Here is a 21,769-nt window from a genome sequence, read left to right on the forward strand (position 1 = left end):
TGATTACCTCTTAAGTATTCATAAAGTCACGTTAAAACATTCACCTTTAACAGGCAGTAGGTGGTGGGAAAATAAAAATAATGACAGAAAAATAAAATAAAAGACATTTACCTTCAAAGATAGTAGTATAAAATAATATTTAAAATTTTGGAGAGTATAATAGATTATTCAAGGAACTAAAATTTTTTGAACATTTTTTGCTCTGGCTCTTTTGAATGGAAGGTTTCACCCATGGTTTTATATACATACTTGGAAATATATATATATATATATATATATATATATATATATATATATATACACACACACACACACACACACACACATATATAAAATCTATTTCTCTCAATTTATTTGGGTGTTCACACTTATGACAAATAAACTTGGCACTCATCAGACTTATAGTGCATGAGCAAAATCCAACTACATCTAGAAAGCAACATAGATTGTTAACTCTATAGCAGATATTCTTAACCTGTTTTACTTTTATTATCTGACATTGCTGTGATATTGATTTTACAATTATCATATGGCTTTAACAGTGAAGCAAAGATAAGGCAAAGATGAGCATTTCTTTATGTGTAAATTTCTACAAAATACTATATTTAAATCAGACTACTTCATAAACTTGGTATAATAAGTGGTGGTTTGGGGACCAGAGTTGACCTGTGAAACCAATAATTAAAACAAAAAAATACGAACAAATGCTTTTCTCAAATATCAGAAGCTTATCTTAAATAGGCTTCTGTTCATAGTCCACAATTTGAAGGGTGTGAATTTCATTTTTAATAGTTTCTGGTTTCCTAACTTAGAAATAAATCTACCCCCGCAGCTAAAAATCTGTCTCCAAATTTATATTACAGTCATAGAAAACACATTGCCTTATTCTTACCAAGGCAAGAAAAAATCAGTTATGTGGGTTAAACTACTATTTCTATCTACATTATCATGTAGGATAACAAACCCATTACTTCTATTTAAAAACATAGCAAGATAGTTCTGGTTATAAAACTATCTTATTAAGATAATAACTATATGAAACAAGTATGATAACATATTCTGTGATAATCTGTAGAAGATATTTATTTGTCCATCTAAAAACTTTAAGGCATGAAATCAATTACTACCTTTCTTGACATTCCGTAGAACCTACAATTCATTTATGATATAGTTTAAGAGCATCAGGCAATGAATATTCAGCAGTGCTTTCCATTCTTAGGCCACTTTGCTTAAAACTAACCTAAGAGGGCCTATTTTTCTTTCATTGAGTAGTTCTGAAAAATTACCTTATCTAGTAATAGTTCTTGATTATACATGTCAATAAAAGTAAAAGATTCATGTATTTTCCAAGAAGTTTATTAGAATTTTACTAAACCTTTTTATTCCCAGGTTTTAGTATAACTTTTTAAAATGTGAAACATTTTAATGCATACCTATATAAAAACTCGGATAGAACTGATACTCATGCATAATCTTAGTTAATTCTGGTAGAATTTGTTCTTTGTATCATGTCTTTGACACACCCACAGGAAAAATTTCCTAAAGTCCTTTCTGTATTCATATTTAGACTTGTTGATTTAGACTCTTGGAGATTTAAATTAAAAAGTCTTGCTTTTTGTACAAAAGTCATCAGGTTTATTAAAATTATAGAATGCATTTTTCCTCTTCGTTTCAGTATAAGTGGTTATAAAAAAAATAGCTATAATTTCTGTTACTTACAAATCAAATAGAAGTAGCTCTTGTTTAAAAGCTTTCTCTTTACTAACTTTTTACATGTACTATCATTAAAGCTAGATATATACAGATACTAAAATGGGCCAATATTCTTCATCATTGATAAGATAAAAATGTTAAGTGAAAATAGAATATTATGGCAATTTAAAAATATGTATTTCCAAGCAAATAGTATACTAACTGGTATTTTGTATATATATTTATTAAAACCTCTAAAAATGAGTAAGAGAAACTAGAAAACTGTAGAATTCTGACATATATTTAGAAAGATGGTAAACTCATTTTGAAACAAAATCCTTTCTTGACAGCTGAGCATACTCAGCTACTAAAGGCACATGAAAGTTTTAAGGATGACAATTACAGTTCTCCAGGTTTTGGAAAAGCAAATTAATTAAATGAAAAAGAAAGATAAGCTGAGCTTTGAAGCTAACACATGGACTGAATGTGAAATGGAACAGAACAAGGAAAACATAATATAAGTAAGAATTTGGGAGCACTGGGTGAGAAAACTACTAAGGCTGGTCAGATTTTACTTTTGTCCCCACATCCAACTAAGGAATACCCTGGGTACATACTAAAAAAGAATGAGAGATAATAAAGTTGGGGTAAGAAAAACTCTTGATGGCCAATGTAGAAATTCTGTGTCTGAAATTGAGGTGGAAAAAAAATTAATTACATGTTTTTATTGTGCTTTTTAATTATCAGAGGGAAAATTAGTTTTATCAATACTTCATTATAATTGACATAGCATATTATTTTCAGTCTCTATTCTGGAGATAGTAGTAAGAGGCTCTATACTTCAACTTAAATAAAATAATATAGCCAATAAAGACAATATTACTTTTTTCTTTGAATTTTAATTAAAATATAAATAGCTATATTTTGATAAGTTTTATCAATTTATTAAAACATGGGGTTCCTGGACATGATAAAAGAAAATTTGTTTGAATTCAACCTCTCTGCATTTCCATGAGAGACATATTAAACATCAAAATCCTCCTTATTCTCTCTAACATTTTACTGCCAAACAGGTATACCACTATTTTGCTTTTGGCCAGATTATATAAATACGGCTGACCTATAATATATTACATAAAAGATATTCAGATGGCTTTAAAATTACTATCTCTTTGCAAAAATAAGTGGAGTCCTTTATTGAGGCCTCATTAAATTCTCAAATATATTTTGACTTGTTAAAAGCCAAACTATGTGAAAGTATAAGTTATATGGTAAACCACAAATATAGTAAAATAAAGATCAAATTATAATTTTGTAAAGTATGAGCTCCTAAAAATGAGTAAAGTCCTTAATTATCACTTCTGCTTAAAGATGTGTTAGGCAATATAATTTCTTAGATTCTATATTTTTTTAAAAAATGCAGGTATAAATAGGAAAGGTACTATGAATTCCTCTTGAAGAATGAACTATGCTAAACACGAACCTTTTTTTCAAAATGATTTGATTGCTGTATAATTAATTACCTCTGGGCTAATATCATGATATTGAGTTGAAGTTGCCCCACATCTGAGTCTGAGTTTTGCCACCAGTTGCTCAAAATCTTTAACTTCATGGAAGCGAAAAGCTGTTTTTCCTTTGATGCTAATGATGACAGATTTGCTGGAATCATTTGTCGTATCTATAGCTAAGACCTAGGGGTTGAAAAACATAGAGATGAATTAAATTTTCCTGTGTTGTTGACACATTCAAGTAAAATGTGCTTGGCTTATACTTTTGTGGCCAAAAGTTTTGGTCTATAGTATGACTTACTAAGAAGTAGACTTTGTGTACTAGTTGCACCAATCATACAAGTAACCTCAGTGCATGTTATTTCACTTCTCAAGAAAAAGGTCTGGCTAACATCTATCCTTTAAAACTGTAAAAATTCAGTATCAAATAGCAACAATTTACTTCTGACTTACATAAAGGATATCAATGTTATTTTTTGTGACACAGTACACCAAAAGTGATAGTTTAAGTTTGGATATTGATGTCATAAAGTTTTGAATGATCAGGCTCCATTTTGCATTAACCTAAACCTTTATCTTGTTTCTAAATTTTAAAGTTTTAACATTGTCACTTTCAGTAACAGTTGTAAGACTTTACTAAAAGGAACTGAGAATGTCAGAAGGTTGTACTCTTATCCTGAAGAATAATTATTTTAAATTACTAAAAGGATATTGCATCTTGAAGTTTTAATAATTTATAGAATTAAAGGACATTTTACTCTGTGAATGATAACATCTTCAAACTAAAAACTGATATGTAACCAAATTTACATCACCTCTCGTAGGGGAATGATTACACTACAGTGATTGCCATCTTGGCTAGCAAAGCAGATATAATTTTCTGAGATGCACATTTTCCCATGAGTATTGAAGTGGCTGAATGGTACCCATAAGAAACATTCATGTACTTCTTTCAAACTCTCTCCTTTGGGCAGCCTAAAAAAGGCATTAAATTGCTCACTGTGGGCTCGATTTTCCAGACCTCTGTAGGAAAGAAAAAATGGGATGAGGCACAAATGAATTCTTAGAAATGAATTCTAAGATATACATATGCCTATATTGACTAATATAAATATACTGTAAAGCACACAGATTAAACACTAAAAATGGTATATTTTTCAACAAATCCTAAAATAGAAAAAATACATGGACTCCTTGCAAACTCATTTTGTTTATTTTCTTCTAATTTAGTTTTATTAGTAGAATAAAATGCACAAAAGTTAGAGATCATGTAAGTCTTCAAACTATCTCTAAGGGGTGATCTGCAAGAAGACTATTATATTGTCACATAGGCATAATATGTGACTATGGTTAAAACCAATCCTGGAAGACAACAATGTTCATATCTGGTTACCAGAAAATCAAGAGAGTTACCCAGTTCAAGTAAAATACAATAATGAAAATTTGTGGCATAAACATTTAGAGGGAAAGAGTAGTCCATTAAAAACAGTATTAAAAATTAAGTGAAGTAAAAATTTGAATGAATGTTTTAAACAATCCAAAGTAGAAGCATGATAAAGTAACACTGCTTATACTATGTTGGGCACAGGATAGGTGTCAATAAATACAGAGAACTTATTAACTGATAGACAAATGTGGACTTTGTGTAAAAAGCAATTGTTTTAAATGGTATAATTTTCCTAGGGACATTAAGCAATTGCATTAAGCAGCAATATCATCTAGTATAATAAGTAAATCATTCAAGTTCTAATTCAAATCCAACAAAGCTAAAACTAAATTAATATTTCCTGCATATACTATTTAAATATATGGTAGTTCATCATGTCTTTCAAAATACTTCTGATGAACATGAACAGAAAACCAAAACCATGTTAATTTTTACCTCAGTTAAATGGTAACTTTTTTAACCTGGGAAAGCTGATAAAACAAATAAATTGTAATTTGGTGAGTTCACTATTATTTAAATAAAATAAGGTCCATTTAAGTGAATGGAAAGATGTCCATAATATAAGAGGAGAAAAAAAGCAGATTGCAGAAACACTGTGTGATGTTCAGACCTATTTTGCAAATATTTTTAAATTCATACATTAAACAGCCTAGAAGGATATACACTAAATTTAACTATTATTACTATGTTTCTGTATTGTTTAAACTATAAAAGAAATACATATTTGTAAAAACAATAAGCAGAACAATAAAGATATTCCATTTTATAAAAAAGCAATTTGGAGACTAAGTCCCAGTAAATTACTGTTTTTTTTTTAACTTACTAGAAAAATGATGTAGATATATATGATTTTCAATGGGCTCTCCTAAAAACGCACACAGACAAAAATGGATTCACTATATCTTAATTAAATACAGATTTGGTGATGGGTAACTCATTGATAGATAGCCTTTTAGTCTATATTTTAAGGGAAATAAAATGGCAAAACAGTTTATGTTTGTGGTTGCCAATCAAGGAATGAAATACAAAATAAATGCCTAGCTATAATATACAAACAGGATTCTAAATCCTTATAGAATTGTATTTATAAATCATGCATACTGAGACCTAATTTTGGTAATGAAGTGTAAAAAATTTATCTTGCTTATCTAACTTCCAGAAAAGCAGGGAGGCTTAAAAACAAATCCTTATGTACATGAATTTTAGGAATAGTTCAGGAACAGGCAAGAGGAACAACTGTACACAGTCAGGGCTGTGTAGTGATTATATAACCTTCTAGGTCACTTGTTTTGGTTTATCTATAGGACTTCGGCTTAGGTTCCTCTTACACTTTCCCATATACTCTACACCTTCATCCTCTTTGCCAGAAGCTGCTTTCACTAGCTATTTCTGGGTCCTCTCCTCTCCTTTTCCCCTTTGGCATGCTCATTTTAGTCAACTGTTCAGAATGTTTAGCAGGATAAAAGATATCTGGTCAGTTTCAACACACCAAATGTAATGGCAAACAGCTATCAGACAAGTACCTCTGAAGGAGGCACTAATACTGATTAATATTTACCTCATATTTTATATTTTACAAAGTAGTTTCACACATATTGTGCTCATTCCCCATAAGTGTCCTTTGAGGTAGAAATGACAGATGAGAAAACGGAGGTGCTGAGAGATTATGACTTGTCTAAGAGTTGTTCTACTTTCATTCTAAAGTCCACACTCCACTGACTCCACGAACTTACCTCTTCATTTAAAAAAAAGTTTTCTATAAGTAACACAGTATGTTTAACCATTTCGTACCCAAACTGTCTAGACTATTCATAGAGAAATTTAGAGTTAGACTCACCACACACAAAAATCTCTGCATTTCTAAAAGTATTCCAGGATAAGTCCTATCTGAATCTAAAAAAATAAAAATTTTCAAACTTAACTTCTATTATTTCTTACAATTAAATTTCATGGAGAGAAGGGTACTATTTATGCAATGCATTTGAACAAACTCACAAAACACACACACAAACATGATCAACTCCAAAAAAACCTATCATATAACATAGAAGAGTTAACTTTTAATGCTAAGCAATACTATCATTCTTATGGTCAAACAATACTTTGAAAAGTAAAAATTAAGCTTTGAATACCTTTTGGTGATTTGTAGAGGATTATAAAGGACTGGGTCATTATCAAATGTTTCCTTATCAAAAAGTCTTCTAATAGCATAGTTTGCCAGCTGTTCCATAAGAAGGTATGTTTGGTTAATATGCAAAAACATTGAAAAGTAGTGATTCTCTCCTTGGGAACACACATGAATACTCTCTGTCAATATGACATTTGAAGTCTTTTCAAGTTTTGAGACTTCATCCCAGGAGATAATGAGTTTTACTGCAAATAAGAGGTATAAGCAGGTATGATTAAATTCTCATATTGATTTATGTTCATTAATCAGGTATTTTGAAACAATAGTTAACCCCTTGAAAAATACTATAAACAACTAAAATAGTTTAGAGTTCAAGATTAGTTAAAATTTTGAAGCATCAACATGAACGTGCAAGAATTGGTGATTGCAGGAAGAGATCTAATTTTAAATAATTTCTTTTGAGATACAGTCTCACTCTGCTGCTCAGACTGGAGTGAGGTGACATGATCATGGCTTACTGCAGCCTTGACCTCCCAGGCTCGAGTGATCCTTGCATCCCAAGTAGTCCCCTCAAGTAGCTGGGACTACAGACATGTGCACTATGCCCAGCTAATTTAAAAATTGTGTTGTAGAGACAGAGTCTCACTATATTGCCCAGGCTGGTCTTGAACTCCTGGGCTCCAGTGATTCTCCTGCCTTGGCCTCCCAAAGTGCTAGAATTATAGTCCTGAGCCACTGTGCCCAATTTAATTTTAAGTAAGACAGTGTGGTGATTCCTCAAGGATCTAGAACCAGAAATACCATTTGACCCAGCAATTCCATTACTGGGTATATACCCAAAGGATTATAAATCGATCTGTTATAAAGACACATGCACACATATGTTCACTGCAGCACTGTTTACAATAGCAAAGACTTGGAACCAACCCAAATGCCCATCAAAGATAGACTGGATAAAGAAAATGTGGCACATATACACCATGGAATACTACGCAGCCATCAAAATGATAAGTTCATGTCCTTTGCAGGGACATGGATGAATCTGGAAACCATCATTCTCAGCAAAATGACACAAGAACAGAAAACCAAACACCACATGTTCTCACTCATAAGTAGATGTTGAACAATGAGAACACACGGACACAGGGAGGGGAACATCACACACTGTGGTCTGTTGGGGGTGGTGGGCCAGGGAAGGGATAGCAGGAAGTGGGGAGATTGGGGAGGGATAACACTAGGAGAAATACCTAATGTAGGTGACAGGGGGATGGAGGCAGCAAACCACCATGGCAAGTGTATACCTATGTAACAATCCTGCAAGATTTGCACATGTACCCCAGAACTTAAAGTAAAATTTAAAAAATGAAAAAAAAAATATGTGTGTGTGTGTGTGTGTATTCCAAAAGGAATGAATAAATAGAAAGCCTTTCTTTAAAAGTTTCTACATCTACATTAAAATACACAAAATCTCCCAATTCTAACTTTACAATTCTAAGTTGTAACATAACCAGGAACGTATGACTAGCTACTAATAAAAATAATAATTTTTAAAAACATGATTCTAATTTAGCATTTAAATCTATTTCTTTATATAATTACATAATTATATAACTACCAATGTAAAAGCTGTTTGTATGCATGCTGTCAATAGTACTGTTTGATTCTTCTTTGTGGCTACAAAGTGAGATGTGGGCCATTAGGTACTATGCCCACTATATTTAAATTGTATGTTTAAAACAGATTAAAACACAGACTAAAGCAAGTAGATAGTTTATAACAAGGAATTGAAAACAGTTATATGCTAGATCATCGTCATCATTTAATACTGACTCACTTCCCACAATATGCAAGGCATTCTATATACACTTCTAATGGTTTTATGTTAAGCAACCAGTCTTAAAAGGATTATATCCCTCGATTAAATAAACTTTTTATTGTACCGTTTAATTACCTTTAATATCAATCCTATTATTTTATTTATAACCTAACACCATTAGAGTTGATAGGTCATACAGCAAGGTTCAAGGCTATGGTAAGCAATAGAAACCACTTACTTTCTGATCCCAACAAAAAAGAATAGAAGCTCAGAAAGTTGGTGCTAAGGTAAAGCCAACCCTGACAAGGAACCCGTCCTTTCCAATAACTGCATGAATAATGGGTCACTAACTTCTCCTGCTCTGGTAAACCAAAATATTTTTCAAATTTCAAAAGGGCTTCTCGAAATTTCTCAGGATCATCTTCTTTTGCAAAACAATGTTTTCCCTCTTCAGCAATTAATCCCTAAAGGAGAAAAAATTTTTTCTGAAAATTCATCATCACCTGCCAACAAAAATATATTTCATACATTCAAATGGTTGAATACAACTGTACAGTCAGCCCTCCATATCCATGGGTTCCTCATCTGTGGAGTCAACAACCAGGGATTGAAAATATTTGGGAAAAAAATTCTACAAAGTTCCGAAAAGCAAAACTTGAATTTGCCATGACTGAGTACTATGCAGAGTCCACTCAAATGTAGTGATGCATATGCATTGTATTAGGAATGAGTAATCTAGAGATGACTTCAGGTATATAGGCAGATGTACATAGGTTATATGCAAATACTATGCCATTTTACATTAAGAGACTTTAACATCTGTGAATTTTGTTATCTACAGCAGGGGCCAGAACCAATCCCCATGGATACCTAGGGACGACTGTATATATCTATACAGGTACATATATCATATGTGTGTACATATATAATCCTCTTAGGACAAAGACAAGTAGATTTTCTTCAGTTTTGTACTCTGGTTTTCCCTAATGCCTCACAAGGAGCTACTACAAATACAGGTGCTAAATATCTTTCTTTGACTAAACAAAGGGTTTACTTAACTCAAAACTCAAGAGATATTGAAGTGAAAATGTCCCTAAGAGCACTCACAAGGGCACCAAAGACAATGAAAGGGGAAAAGGTAAATCCAGCTCACATGAAAATATATAAAATTCTGTAAATAAGATGTCAGTAACTGGTACCTAAAGAATAATCAGTATGTGTTAAGAGAATATTTTAATATCTATCAACCTCCTTTTGTGCTAAAGACTTTACAATTTTCTTTGGCACATTGATTCTGAAATTCATATGTGTGTTTCTACCAATCCTGAAAGGTGCCAGTGAAACAATGACTTTCCATACAAACTTTGATCTTCATATATGAGGGTCACAGACTTTGGTATTCCATCTACAAGATATATCCATGCCACTTACTCTTATTTTTCCTTGTACAAAGTTAGTAATATCTTCATTTGAATCAAATACAGATAAGGTCTTCATAATATTTTGTTCCAACCAATCCCAATGCTTGGTTATTTCTTCTCTGTTGGCTCCTGATTAATAATACAAGAAAATAAAACACTCAAGGAAAACCCCACAACACAACTGCTCTTGTTACTTAAAAGCTTAGTTTAAAAAGAAATAAAATTTTCAATTTAAAAAATGATGGTCATAAAGGAATAAAAGGATTACATTTATTTTCTACTTTAACCCTATATGTGGGCATGAACAGTATTTCTCATTATAAATAGAAATAATAAAACATTTAATAAAGCTGAGTAAAGTAAATTCAGCTCATGAGAAAATATATAAAATTCTGAAAATAAGATGCTAGTAACTAGTGGCTAAAGAATAACCAGCATCTTTTAAGAGAATGTATAGAGTACCAGAAAATACATAATGCATAATTCAATCCTTGGTCTCTAAATAATACAATTAGTACCGTGTCTACAATATGTGTGGCTGAAAACAGCATGTATGTAACAATCCTACACATGCTAAGTAAATGTAGATTTCAACTGTGGCCACTCTACTTGTTTCACAAGCCATGAAACCTTTGTTCAGAGTCACCCGATTCATCAAAAGACCTAATAAACTTACAGAAATTTCATAAAGAAGGTTAGAAATCCTGTAGCAAGGTTAAACCCTTGTGACCTGCTGAATCAATGTTAGGAGGCTGGCTGAGGGTGAGATGAAATATTATTAGCCCTAGTTGCTTTGGCTTGAAGAATATTTCAGTATCTATCAATATCCCCCTATCACTCACATACCTTTAAAGTATTTTCAGCACTGTGGATTATATAAATTTCAAAAGAAATATGCTGACTTTTTAGTATATTTTTAAATATATGGAGACTGGCATATTAAAAATTTTGTTGACATTGCAAATGGCCTATTTCCTATAATCCAATTAGAATTTTATTCATGTTACGAAGTCACCATACCAAGAATAATAACTTTAATGATCCACAAATAAAAGCCACAGGGAAATGTTAAAGCCTTAAGTTTGATTCTTTTGGTATAAGGGAGCTTCATTAGTAGGTAACTAATATATTTCTGCATCAGGATAACTTGGGGAAATAGGTTATACAATTATCTTTTTTTAAAATAATTTTTACTAACAAAAGTTGAGGTTACAGAATTCTCGTGAGGTCAGCAGGTATAATGTCATCCTCATTTAGGTTAAATGACATTCAATTTAAGAGAGCCAGGAGAAAAAACTCACTGGCGACTCTAAAAGAAATTTAGGGAGAAATATAAAAAGCAAGCCACACATCCTAAAAAATTATATGCTGTATGTTCACATGTATGAATGTTCCAGAAACTCATGTACTTTTGTTCTTTTTTTAAAAAGTATATCTACTTAAGAACAGAGGGGGAAAAGACAGAAAGGCAGTTTTTCAACACCAAAAAGCTAGAAATCTGGGATTCTAATTTAGACCAACATTATAATGGCATCACAAAAGGAAGTAAGAAACTGTAAATGCAATTTTTAAAAATTCATTTTGACTTGCTTTATTAGGAAGAATTACCCTAATTCCTTTTCTACACATAATATATAACTGGAAGCATCTGAACCACCCTGGCATGAATCAATATGTAGCATTAACTGTAAGACATTCCTTTATATTTCAAGGATATGATGCTTTTTCTGAGAAGGTGGGTGTGTGAATAAAAAAGGTTTAATTTTCCAGGCTTATACTTCCTTATGGGACAACCTTTATGTTTTGTGCTCATAGATAACTTCAGATTCTTCTCATTTGAGTTATTAGAAATGAAACAATTTATTTAATAGGGAAGTACCCATCTTCCCAGTAGTTGGATAAAGCAGAAGTTAAAGGAAGGAGTCATATATCAGTAACAGTGAGCAAAATCTGTTCAGAATCAGCCCTGCTAGACTACAAGCTTCAGGTCCCTCACACCAATGGATTAAAAAAAAAAATCTAATAACCCATATCCTTCAAAAATAAAAATAGGTCTTGATATTCTCTTGAAGTCAAGTTGCACATGTAACTTGTTTTTAAATCTCAAAACAACTACAGAGCATAGATAAATATAAATACTCAGCTTTTTAGTATCCTTATTTAATTTTAATTATGTTTTAAAAATCATACTCACCACATGCAATTGACAAGTAAACTTGAGAATCTGGGGTCTGGTGTAGGATGCGAAATGGAGCTACTTTAGCAGTAGAGTCTAAGACTGAATCAAGAGTCCCAACCAGAAGCCCTGTTGTAATAGAGAGATTGTTGAAATAAGGACTTTAAAAGAGATAAATCAAATCACTTCATATAACAAACTAATAAATTTATTTTAAAATGTTCTAGCCCAAAGAGTCCTTACGGAGATTTTTCTTAAAGGAAAAATGTATTTGGGATGAAGAGATTACAGTAGGCCAATGTGAGTAGTATCTGAGAAAATTATCTTTTCAATAAAAGAGTTAAATCAGCTTCAATTGTCCAAGTCTCAAAATACATCTGCAGAACTTATATATCTTGTCCATAAGGTTGTATATATAGTAGATAAGAATGTAGGATCTAGTGCTATAGACTAACTAGGTTTAAATTCTGGCTCTGTCACTTGCTTGTGTCAACTTGAGCAAGTTAAAGGACTTACCCTTTCTGTATCCTCATTTGCAAAATAAGGTTAAAACAGAGCCTAATATACAGGGCTGTTACAAGAATAAATGAGTTGTTACATTTAACACACTTAGAACAATGGTTAGCTACAATATAACACCCAATATTAATTAATAATATTATAATTTAAGAAAATCTTAGATATTTAAACAAGATAAAACCTTGATTAAATAAAATGCTTCTGGAGAGGGATTTTCTTTTCAACAATTCTTAATTCCTCAATTAGGAATTCAAGGCTCTTGATCAATTAGTTTCAGTTTAATCATCTAATTATTTCCTACTATTTCCTAGAACAAAGTTCACTGTTTTCTTAAACGACCAGCTAATTTTTCCCATAGGGTCGTTGCTAAGCAATTATCATTTTACCTAGAAATGCTAATGAAAAAAAGAAATGCTAATGAAAGTTTTCTAGCCCAATCCAGCTAATCCGAATTCTACATTTTCTTCAAGACCCGCTTCCCCTATGAAATCCCCACTGGCAATTCCAAGCAATAATACTTTCCCTTTACTCTGAATATTCATAGCACTTAAAGTCTATACAGGTTGAGTATCCCTTATATGAAATGCTTGGTACCAGAAGTGTTTCGGATTTCAGATTTTTTCAGGTTTTGAATTAAGTGCATATGCATACTGAGATATCTTGGGGATGGGACCCTGGTTTGAACACGAAACATATTTGTTTCATATATACCTTATATATATAGTCTGAAGATAATTTTATACAATATTTTAAATAATTTTATGCATGGAACAAAGTTATGACTGCATTTTGACTGCAACCTGTCACATGAGGTTAGATGTGAAAATTTCTCATTTGTGGCATCATGTCAGCAATCAATGTTTCGGAGTTTGGAATATTTCAGATTTTTCATTTTCAGATTAATGATGTTCAACTCGTACTACACAACTTAGCATATATTAGGCTGGTTTTTATAACTACTTTCTAAGAGCTTCATGTATACAGATTTTGTCTCCTTATCTAGATTATTTGTCCTCTGAGGTCAACAATCATGTCTTCTATCTCTGTGTTTATATCCATAACTTTCAACATACTGCTGGGAACAATAAGGATATAGTTTATTGATTTAACCATATCAATGGGATGGCTGGAATATATAAATTGACCTTTCTTTTCTGGAAGCTCTGATTGGTTGATTGTTAGTTTTGCTTTATGAGGCATTTCCCTTTAATTTAGCATACAGATTTTTAAGAAAAATTTAAATCAATTATAAATCAGGCTTTTCGCTCTCTTCCCATCTTTACCCACTTAAAAAGAGTTAAGATTTTAAGCAAGATTTGAATGAGAATATAGATAGGTTGGCAGATGTAAGATTAGGAAGTTATATGCATGGAAGGAGTAAATTAGAAGAGTAGGAGATAAGACAAATACATAAAGAGCTGAAAAGAAAGGGTAGGAGAGTAGATATAGAAATTGATAAAAAGTAAAAACCAGGGTCACAAATGCAGCATAGTATCAATTAGCAATTTTTCAGAGGATTTTGATAGTGAGGGCAAAGTTCAAGAAAGATTTTGGCAATGGCAATATGTGCAGATTACAGAGGTAAGAAGTTATCCGACATGAATAAAAAGTTAGGATATGAATTGAAGTTTTTAAAAAATAGAAATGAAAATCCTGACAAATATTATGAAAGAGGACGTACTGGGGAAAAGAGAATGGGAATGAGGACAAGAGAAACAGGAGATAATTTTACTTCCACTAATGAGGGAATTACTGATGGGTTTGGAGATAAAAGGAAAAATAATTCTATCACTTTGAGCACTGAAATAGTGACTATGAGAATGTGTTCAATTTGAAGACAGGAACGTGGAAATACTCAAAAAAAAAAAAAAAAGGATAAAAGAGTAGTAGCAACAGACAACCAAAAGAGCTACCTCTCTCAGAATTAAGTACATAAATGTGTGTGAATATAAATAAACATAATAACTTGCCAAATGTGTTAAAATAAAGGAATTATAATTTCAAACGAAGGCATTCTATTGAATACAGGACAGCTTTAGCAGGCAATAGATAAAGATAAAAGATAACTATCTTTTTGAAGAGATTGTTTAAAGATTAACAGTGGCTATGTGGATGTGAGAGGAGTAGTCAAAATCACTGACAAGAAAGGTCACTTTTTGGCAGCAGAAATGTTCACAAGATTATAAGTGCCTTGCATTATGTAGAAAGGAAATTGCTAAGTTTTTGTAAGTGTGAAATCAGGCAATTAGTATAAAGCTATGCACCAAATAATATGGAAGCTAGTGGTAAACTACATTTGTAGTCACTTGGGGAACTCTTCCAGCTCATTAAGCTGTAATCATCATCAAGTCCCTGCAAGTCATTCAGAAATTAATATGTACCAATTTTTGGGTTCTAAATACTCCCTCCTGGAGTATTTTAAAGTAAATTCTAGACATTGTGTCATTTCATCCATAAATAATCCAGTATCTTTTAGTTTATTTTAAAAGGTCCTCAGAGGCCGGGTTTGGTGGCTCATGCCTTGTAATCCCAGAACTTTGGGAGGCCAAGGTGGGTGGATCACCTGAGGCCAGGAGTTCAAGACCAGCCTGACCAATATGGTGAAGCCCTGTCTCTACTAAAACTACAAAAATTAGCCAGGCGTGGTGGCATACAGGATTAGGTCCCTGTAATCCTGGCTACTCAGGAGGCTAAAGTAGGCTTGAACTGGGAGGCAGAGGTTGCAGTGAGCTGAGATCATGCCACTGCACTCCTGCCTGGGCAAGAGAGCGAGACTCCGTCTCAAAAACAAAATAAAGATAAAAATAGAAATAAAATGTCTTCAGTTGAATCTAACATGCAGCCAGTATTGAGAACACTGATCTATGGTATTAATTGTCCCTTTCAATTTTTAGACAGCTGCAAATTTGATAAACATTTCTTTTTTGTATTAGGTCAATGGTAAAGATAAATAGGGAGGGCAATGGGCTGAGTGCTAGAGGAAAGACCATTAAAACAGCCACAGCTTGAAAATGGTACTCATTATCAATGTGCTAGTTTAGTACACAAACTAAAGTGTCCTTTAGTTTGACAAATGGCTCTGTTTGTAAACTGGATTGAGGGCACTGTGTAAGGGCACACTGCTCTAACTGCGGAAGAGTCATGTAATGAACTTCCAGACCAGATTTATTTCCATTCTAAGTATAATTACAAACAAGATTTATTTCCATTCTAAGTAAAATGTTCAATTGTAAATTTTGTCCATGGCAATGATTACTGGAACCTTCCAGCAGATTCTGTATCTTGTCATGAGTTGTCATGCGTACAAAGTCAAATAAGTACACCTTTACTGAACTTTTTATAATCTCAGTTTCATTAAATGTAAATAAACAAACTAATTAGTAAACTGCCAATACACTTACCAGGAAATACATTCAAATAAGAGAAAGTAGTGTGCTCAATAAAGGCTGTGGATTTTCCAGATTCTATTAGTTTGCTACCAGATCTAAGTCCTTAAAATGAGACTAAGAATGCTTATTTTGGAATAAATCAATAGCCACAGCTGGCATTTTGAAAGCTGCCAACTTTATACTAAGAGCTTTGGAAAACAGTTAATAAAAATAATTCTTCTTTTGTATTGTTTTCCCTCTCCCTGTATTCTTTTAAAGACACTTACTTGAAAACTGGATATATATAAGCACGCATTTCCTTCCCTAACTTAAATCATTTTTCCATTAAAGGATTTAGAATTTTTTAGGGATATCACAAACAACAGATTACAATGTCTTGTGGGGAAAAAAAAAGAATAGATTAATTATTAATCAAACCCAGCTATATTTCTAAATATTGAAACATAGGAAAATATGAGAATTGGTACTTTATTTACAGCCACTTCTTACTCTTCAAGACTTACGCACCAATGGACAAAAAGAGTAACCCTCAGAAAAGCAAAGAAATTGCAACATCTGAATTTCTAAGTACAAAACAGTAAGCAAGTATGACAGCAAATGAATAAACTCGCATACAGTGTAGTACTTTTAAACATTATTTAGAAGAACTAAACCAGACCCATCATTTTGGTTAGTTTAAAACAAGAGGGCAACTACTATAATAATAATAATCAGAAAATGTGTTTACACCTTGTTTTATTTATTTACTTATTTATTTAGAGCCAAGGTCTCACTCTGTTGCCCTGCCTGAAGTGTAGTGGCGCAATCTCAGCTCACTGCAGTTTGCACATCCCTGGCTCAAACAATCTCCTACCCACCCCAGCCTTCCGTGTAGCTGAGACTACAGACCCACACCACCACATCCGGCTAATTTTGTTTATTTTTTTGTAGACACAACGTCTTACTATGTGGTCAAGCCTGGTTTCCAACTCCTGGGCTCAAGCAATTCCCCTGCCTTGGCTTCCTAAAGTGCTGAGATTACAGGCATGGGTCACTGTGCCCGGCCCTATACCTTGTTTTCAAACTTCGCTTCTTTATAGTGTAGTAAGGGAGGGGAAAAGGGGCAAATCACACTGTGTATTCCTCTCTCTCCCTGGAACATTTTCTTCTCTGAAATCAAGTAAAAAATTACTTTTAAAGATCTCTTTGCATAAGAAAGGGCAGCCTTGGAGATTTTGAGAAATAAAACACGGCCAATGTTATCACTTTTCAGTCTTTTTTTTTTTTTTTTTCATTAGAATGAAATCTACTTAATAGCAAATATTAGTTTTTTGCTTAGGTATGCAGTCAATAATCTTTCCACTGCTACGAAAAAAAAAAAGGGGAGGTAACACTAATCATCCTTCATTTTCAAAATCTCCTACAATGTTGCCCTTTCTTATTCAGAGATCTTTAAAGGTAATTTGTTACTTGATTTCACAGGGACCTAGATGTTCCAGGGAGGGAGGGGAGCACACAATGTGATCTGCCCTCTCTAGGGGTTGCCCTATGTGATTTTCTTTTCAATACGCCAAAATGTTCATTTATTTGGCTTATAATTTGAAACACTTCTAGTGGATATCTGATAGATTACTGACAATTTGCCTAATTTTATCATACTTAATTGTTCTGGCTCACAGCAGGATGGAATATCTTGTGGAATTTTTGTTATACATAGGCTGTTTTATGTCCACTGAAAGAGCAGTGGACACAAAAAACAAAGGTTTAATTCTTATGTCCCTTTAATTCTCTATCTCTGGTTTTCCTCTGGTATAGATTAAGACATTGCTTTTCCTAGTCGCTAAGTGCATCATATATTGAGTCTCATATTTTCAACTCCACGTAAATGAATCTAGAATATTTACTGTGTTCCCAACAACTGTTATTTTTTGCTTTTGCACTATCACATTATTCCTCCCACTTAGAATGCCGCCCCCCAACCTGCCGCCACTTCTACCAAACCACTTCCCAGATATTGTTAGTGCTCATAGATGGATGATTTAATTCAAAACAACCCAAACTGGTTTTTGGCAAGATACTTCACAGATGACATGCTGGAACTTTGCCACCAGTACACCACCTATTATTAATCACTGCTTTTAGGAAATCTTTGTGTCTTTAACAGGATTTTGGATAAGCATACTTTACAAGGCAGCTGGCCTGGAAAACTGCTTTGGGGGTTTCCCTGCATTATGGAGATTTACAAGCCAACAGAACAAGGCTGCTATTATTATTGACTATACTAGCAATTGTATTTGTTTGCTTACTTATCAACTGTCTGACCCATCACATTATAAACTCTGTAAAGGTTGGAACTATTCCTGTCTTTTTTTGTTTTTTTTTGAGATAAGTCTCACTCTTGTCACCCAGGCTGCAGTGCAGTGGTGTAACGTCGGCTCACTACAACCACCACCTCATGGGTTCAAGCAATTCTCCTGCCTCAGCCTCCTGAGTAGCTGGGATTACAGGTGCATGCCAAGACACCCAGCCAAGTTTTGTATTTTTAGTAAAGATGGGGTTTCACCATGTTGGCCAAGCTGGTCTCAAACCCCTGACCTCAGGTGATCTGCCCGCCTCGGCCTCCCAAAGTGCTGGGATTACAGACGTGAGCCACCACACCTGGCTGGAACTATTCCTGTCTTATTCACCACTGTATACTCAACACACAGGACAAGGGTCAGCTACCACCCTATTTCTCTGCTTCCCTTCACAGAAAAACTCCTAGAAAAAATTGTATGTATTCACTCTGTTCCCAAGTATCTGTTTGGTTCATATACTCTAATACTACAAGTCTCTGATCATAGTTCACCCTAAAAGGCCTTCCCAGATTGATTTCTCTAACATACCAACTCCCTCCCCTCTCTATCATGATACCTTACTTTATTTTTCTTCATATTGCTTATCACCACCAGTCATATCATACATTATTTGTTTATTTGCCTCCCCCAAGTGGAGTATTAGCCCCATGAGAGTAGGAACTTTGTTTTTCTCATTGCTTTATCTCCAGCATTTAAAACAGTGCATGGTTTTTAAAAGGTACTCAGTAAATGTCTGTTGAATGAAAGTATTGCATACCATTACATTTAGGATTTACTCTTAACTTTTGTGTTCAGATAGCGGTAGCAAAAGGTGGAAAACTGGGCAAACATTCTAACATAAAGCAATATAAAATCTGTCATAGTTCTACAGCAATGTGGCAAATATTAGGCCTTTTATTTTTTAAAATATTTTTAAATCTCACTGTGTTGGCCAGGCTGGCCTCGAACTCCTGGGCTCAAGCGATCCTCCCACCCCAGCTTCCTAAGTAGCTGGAACTACAGGTGTGCACCACCGTACCTGGCTGCTTTTTATTTTTATTTTTAGCTTACCTTATAGCCATAAGCCTTCCACAATTGTTCACAAACAGCACGAGTTTTCATCATTTGAATAATTATTTCTTTTCAAGTATTGTTTTGAAAAATACTACTAAGGTAACCAAAGTTATATATACTCTTTATCACCACTCAGTAAGACAAGTGATGCTGATATCTGTGGAAATACTGTTCGAACACTTCTAGGTTTTGGGTGATGACAGATCAAAAGGAAATGATGTCATGATAAGTTATTCTAATTCTTGTGCATTACTCTGATTATAAACCATAAATGCATAATCACTATCATATTCAAATTCTTCAATTATTAACTATCAGTGTTTTGCTTTTGTAGTGATATCATTGCATATCAGATATAATCTATGTTAGCACTCCAAATCAATTTCTATATATGACATAGGGAAAGTAATTACTAGGGAAAATGGCATAAATATATAGCCCCCTTTGGTCTTCAGGCCCAGAAAATGGCATTTTAATGTCTTTCTCCTTCATTAATAGATAAATGTCAAGTATTTGTATAGTTGCCCACAAGTTTCAAAACTCATTTGACCTACATAAAAATGCTGTGAGGTAGAGAAGACAAGCTTTATCCCCATTTTATGGATGAGGAAACTAAGCCTTTATAAAATAATTATAGCTGAATAGAGACATAAAACTATCAAAAAATCAAGGAAGATAAAAGAAGCAGGGTTAATGGGCAAGTGGAATCACTGAACTTGGTGGTAAATTCATATATTTGTGAATGTTGGCTTGTTGTTGGTTTATTTATTGATTATTATTATTATTTGAGATGGAATCTCCCTGCGTTATCCAGGCTGGAGTGAAGCGGCGTGATCTCGACTCAGTGCAGCCTCCACCTCTTGGCTTCAAGTGATTCTCCTGCCTCAGCCTTACCAGTACCTGAGACTACAGGCACCCACCACCATGCTGGGCTAATTTTTGTATTTTTAGTAGAGATGGGGTTTCAACATGTTGGCCAGGCTGGTCTCAAACTCCTGACCTCAAGTGATCTGCCCACCTCGGCCTCCCAAAGTGCTGGGATTACAGGTGTGAACCACTGTGATCAGCCTGGTTTGTTTGTTTGTTTGTTTGTTTATTTATTTATCCCATAGGGCAATACCTAGGGAGGACAAATCACACTGTATTCCTCTTCTCAGTCACACTGTATTCTTTTTCCTCCCTGGAACATTTTGTTCTCTGAAATAAAGTAAAAAAAATTACCTTTAAAGATCTCTTTGAATAAGAAAGGGCAACCTTGTAGGAGATTTTGAGAAATAAAGGATGGTCAATGTCATGCCTTTTCAGTCCTTTTTTTTCATTAGAATGAAATCTACTTGATAGCAAATATTAGTTTTCCACTTAGGTATAGAGTCAATAATCTTTCCACCACTAAAAAAAAAAAAGATGGGGGGGTAACACTGACCATCCTTCATTACACAAAACCTCCTACAATGTTCTTTCTCATTCAGAGATCTTTAAAAGTAATTTTTAACTTGATTTCACAGGTACCAAGATGTTCCAGAGAGGGAAGGGAGCACATAGTGTGATCTGCCCTCTCCAGGGGTTGCCCTATGGGATTTTCTTTTTAATAAGCCAAAACGTTAACTTATTAATTCTGTGTGTGTGTGTGTGGCGGGAGGGGGGGTAAATCTTTCCTTACCTAAAATGAAATGCCATGCTTACCGTTTGGGCACCCTCATCTCAGTAGAGAGTTACTTAGAATGCCAAAATTTTTTATCAGATGCCTCCTTTGTAAGCATGAAATGCACGGATATTTTTCTAATAAATATCTAATGTGAACATTTTCAGAGTTGGACTCCTTGAGTCTGGGGTGGGGAAATAGGAGAGAGAAGCTTTATATTTTCAAGGGATGGTCATTAAGAGGTTTTTAAAGGCTACCTTATTGTTTATTATGTATGTGTTTATGACAAATTGTTTAACACAGTGATTTGCAGAGTCCAAATAAATATTATAAAATAAAAAGCTTATTTCAAACATTATCATATTCTAGTTTTTACAGATGATTTAATTTCAAAGTAATGGTACCAAGATGAAAAAGGAAATAAGAAACAGAATGTCCAAAAATCCTCCATTTTAATAAGTTTTATTTCCTAGCTTTGTTCTATACCACACAAAAAAGATCTACTGAGGGAGCATATCAATCTAACACCCAAGAACCTGCTTACACTATTCAGATATGAAAAATTCAAAAGTAAAATACTCTAAAAACTACATAAATGAAGGCTTCCTGATTGGCAGATCTTCCTAAATCCCATATTCTAGA

General features: G+C 33.6%; 1 protein-coding gene across 3 annotated transcripts in view; it reads right to left on the reverse strand.

Moving 5' to 3' along the window:
* Positions 1 to 21,769, reverse strand: part of TBC1D8B (TBC1 domain family member 8B) — a 64,287-nt gene that overhangs the window by 38,299 nt on the left and 4,219 nt on the right. For 2 of the 3 annotated variants that reach the window (XM_012451671.2, XM_064361967.1), the window contains exons 2-7: positions 12,207 to 12,317; positions 10,023 to 10,141; positions 8,830 to 9,055; positions 6,780 to 7,020; positions 4,016 to 4,223; positions 3,216 to 3,383 (exon numbers count right to left, since the gene is read on the reverse strand). In XM_012451671.2, coding sequence (XP_012307094.2) covers positions 3,216 to 3,383; positions 4,016 to 4,223; positions 6,780 to 7,020; positions 8,830 to 9,055; positions 10,023 to 10,141; positions 12,207 to 12,317 — 1,073 coding nt within the window. The remainder of the gene's footprint in view (positions 1 to 3,215; positions 3,384 to 4,015; positions 4,224 to 6,779; positions 7,021 to 8,829; positions 9,056 to 10,022; positions 10,142 to 12,206; positions 12,318 to 21,769) is intronic. The other variant, XM_064361975.1, reaches the window with a different exon arrangement.

Source organism: Aotus nancymaae, unplaced genomic scaffold (genome assembly GCF_030222135.1).
Source record: "Aotus nancymaae isolate 86718 unplaced genomic scaffold, 86718_ANA_hifiasm-v0.15.2.pri h1tg000004l, whole genome shotgun sequence".
NCBI lineage: Eukaryota > Metazoa > Chordata > Mammalia > Primates > Aotidae > Aotus > Aotus nancymaae.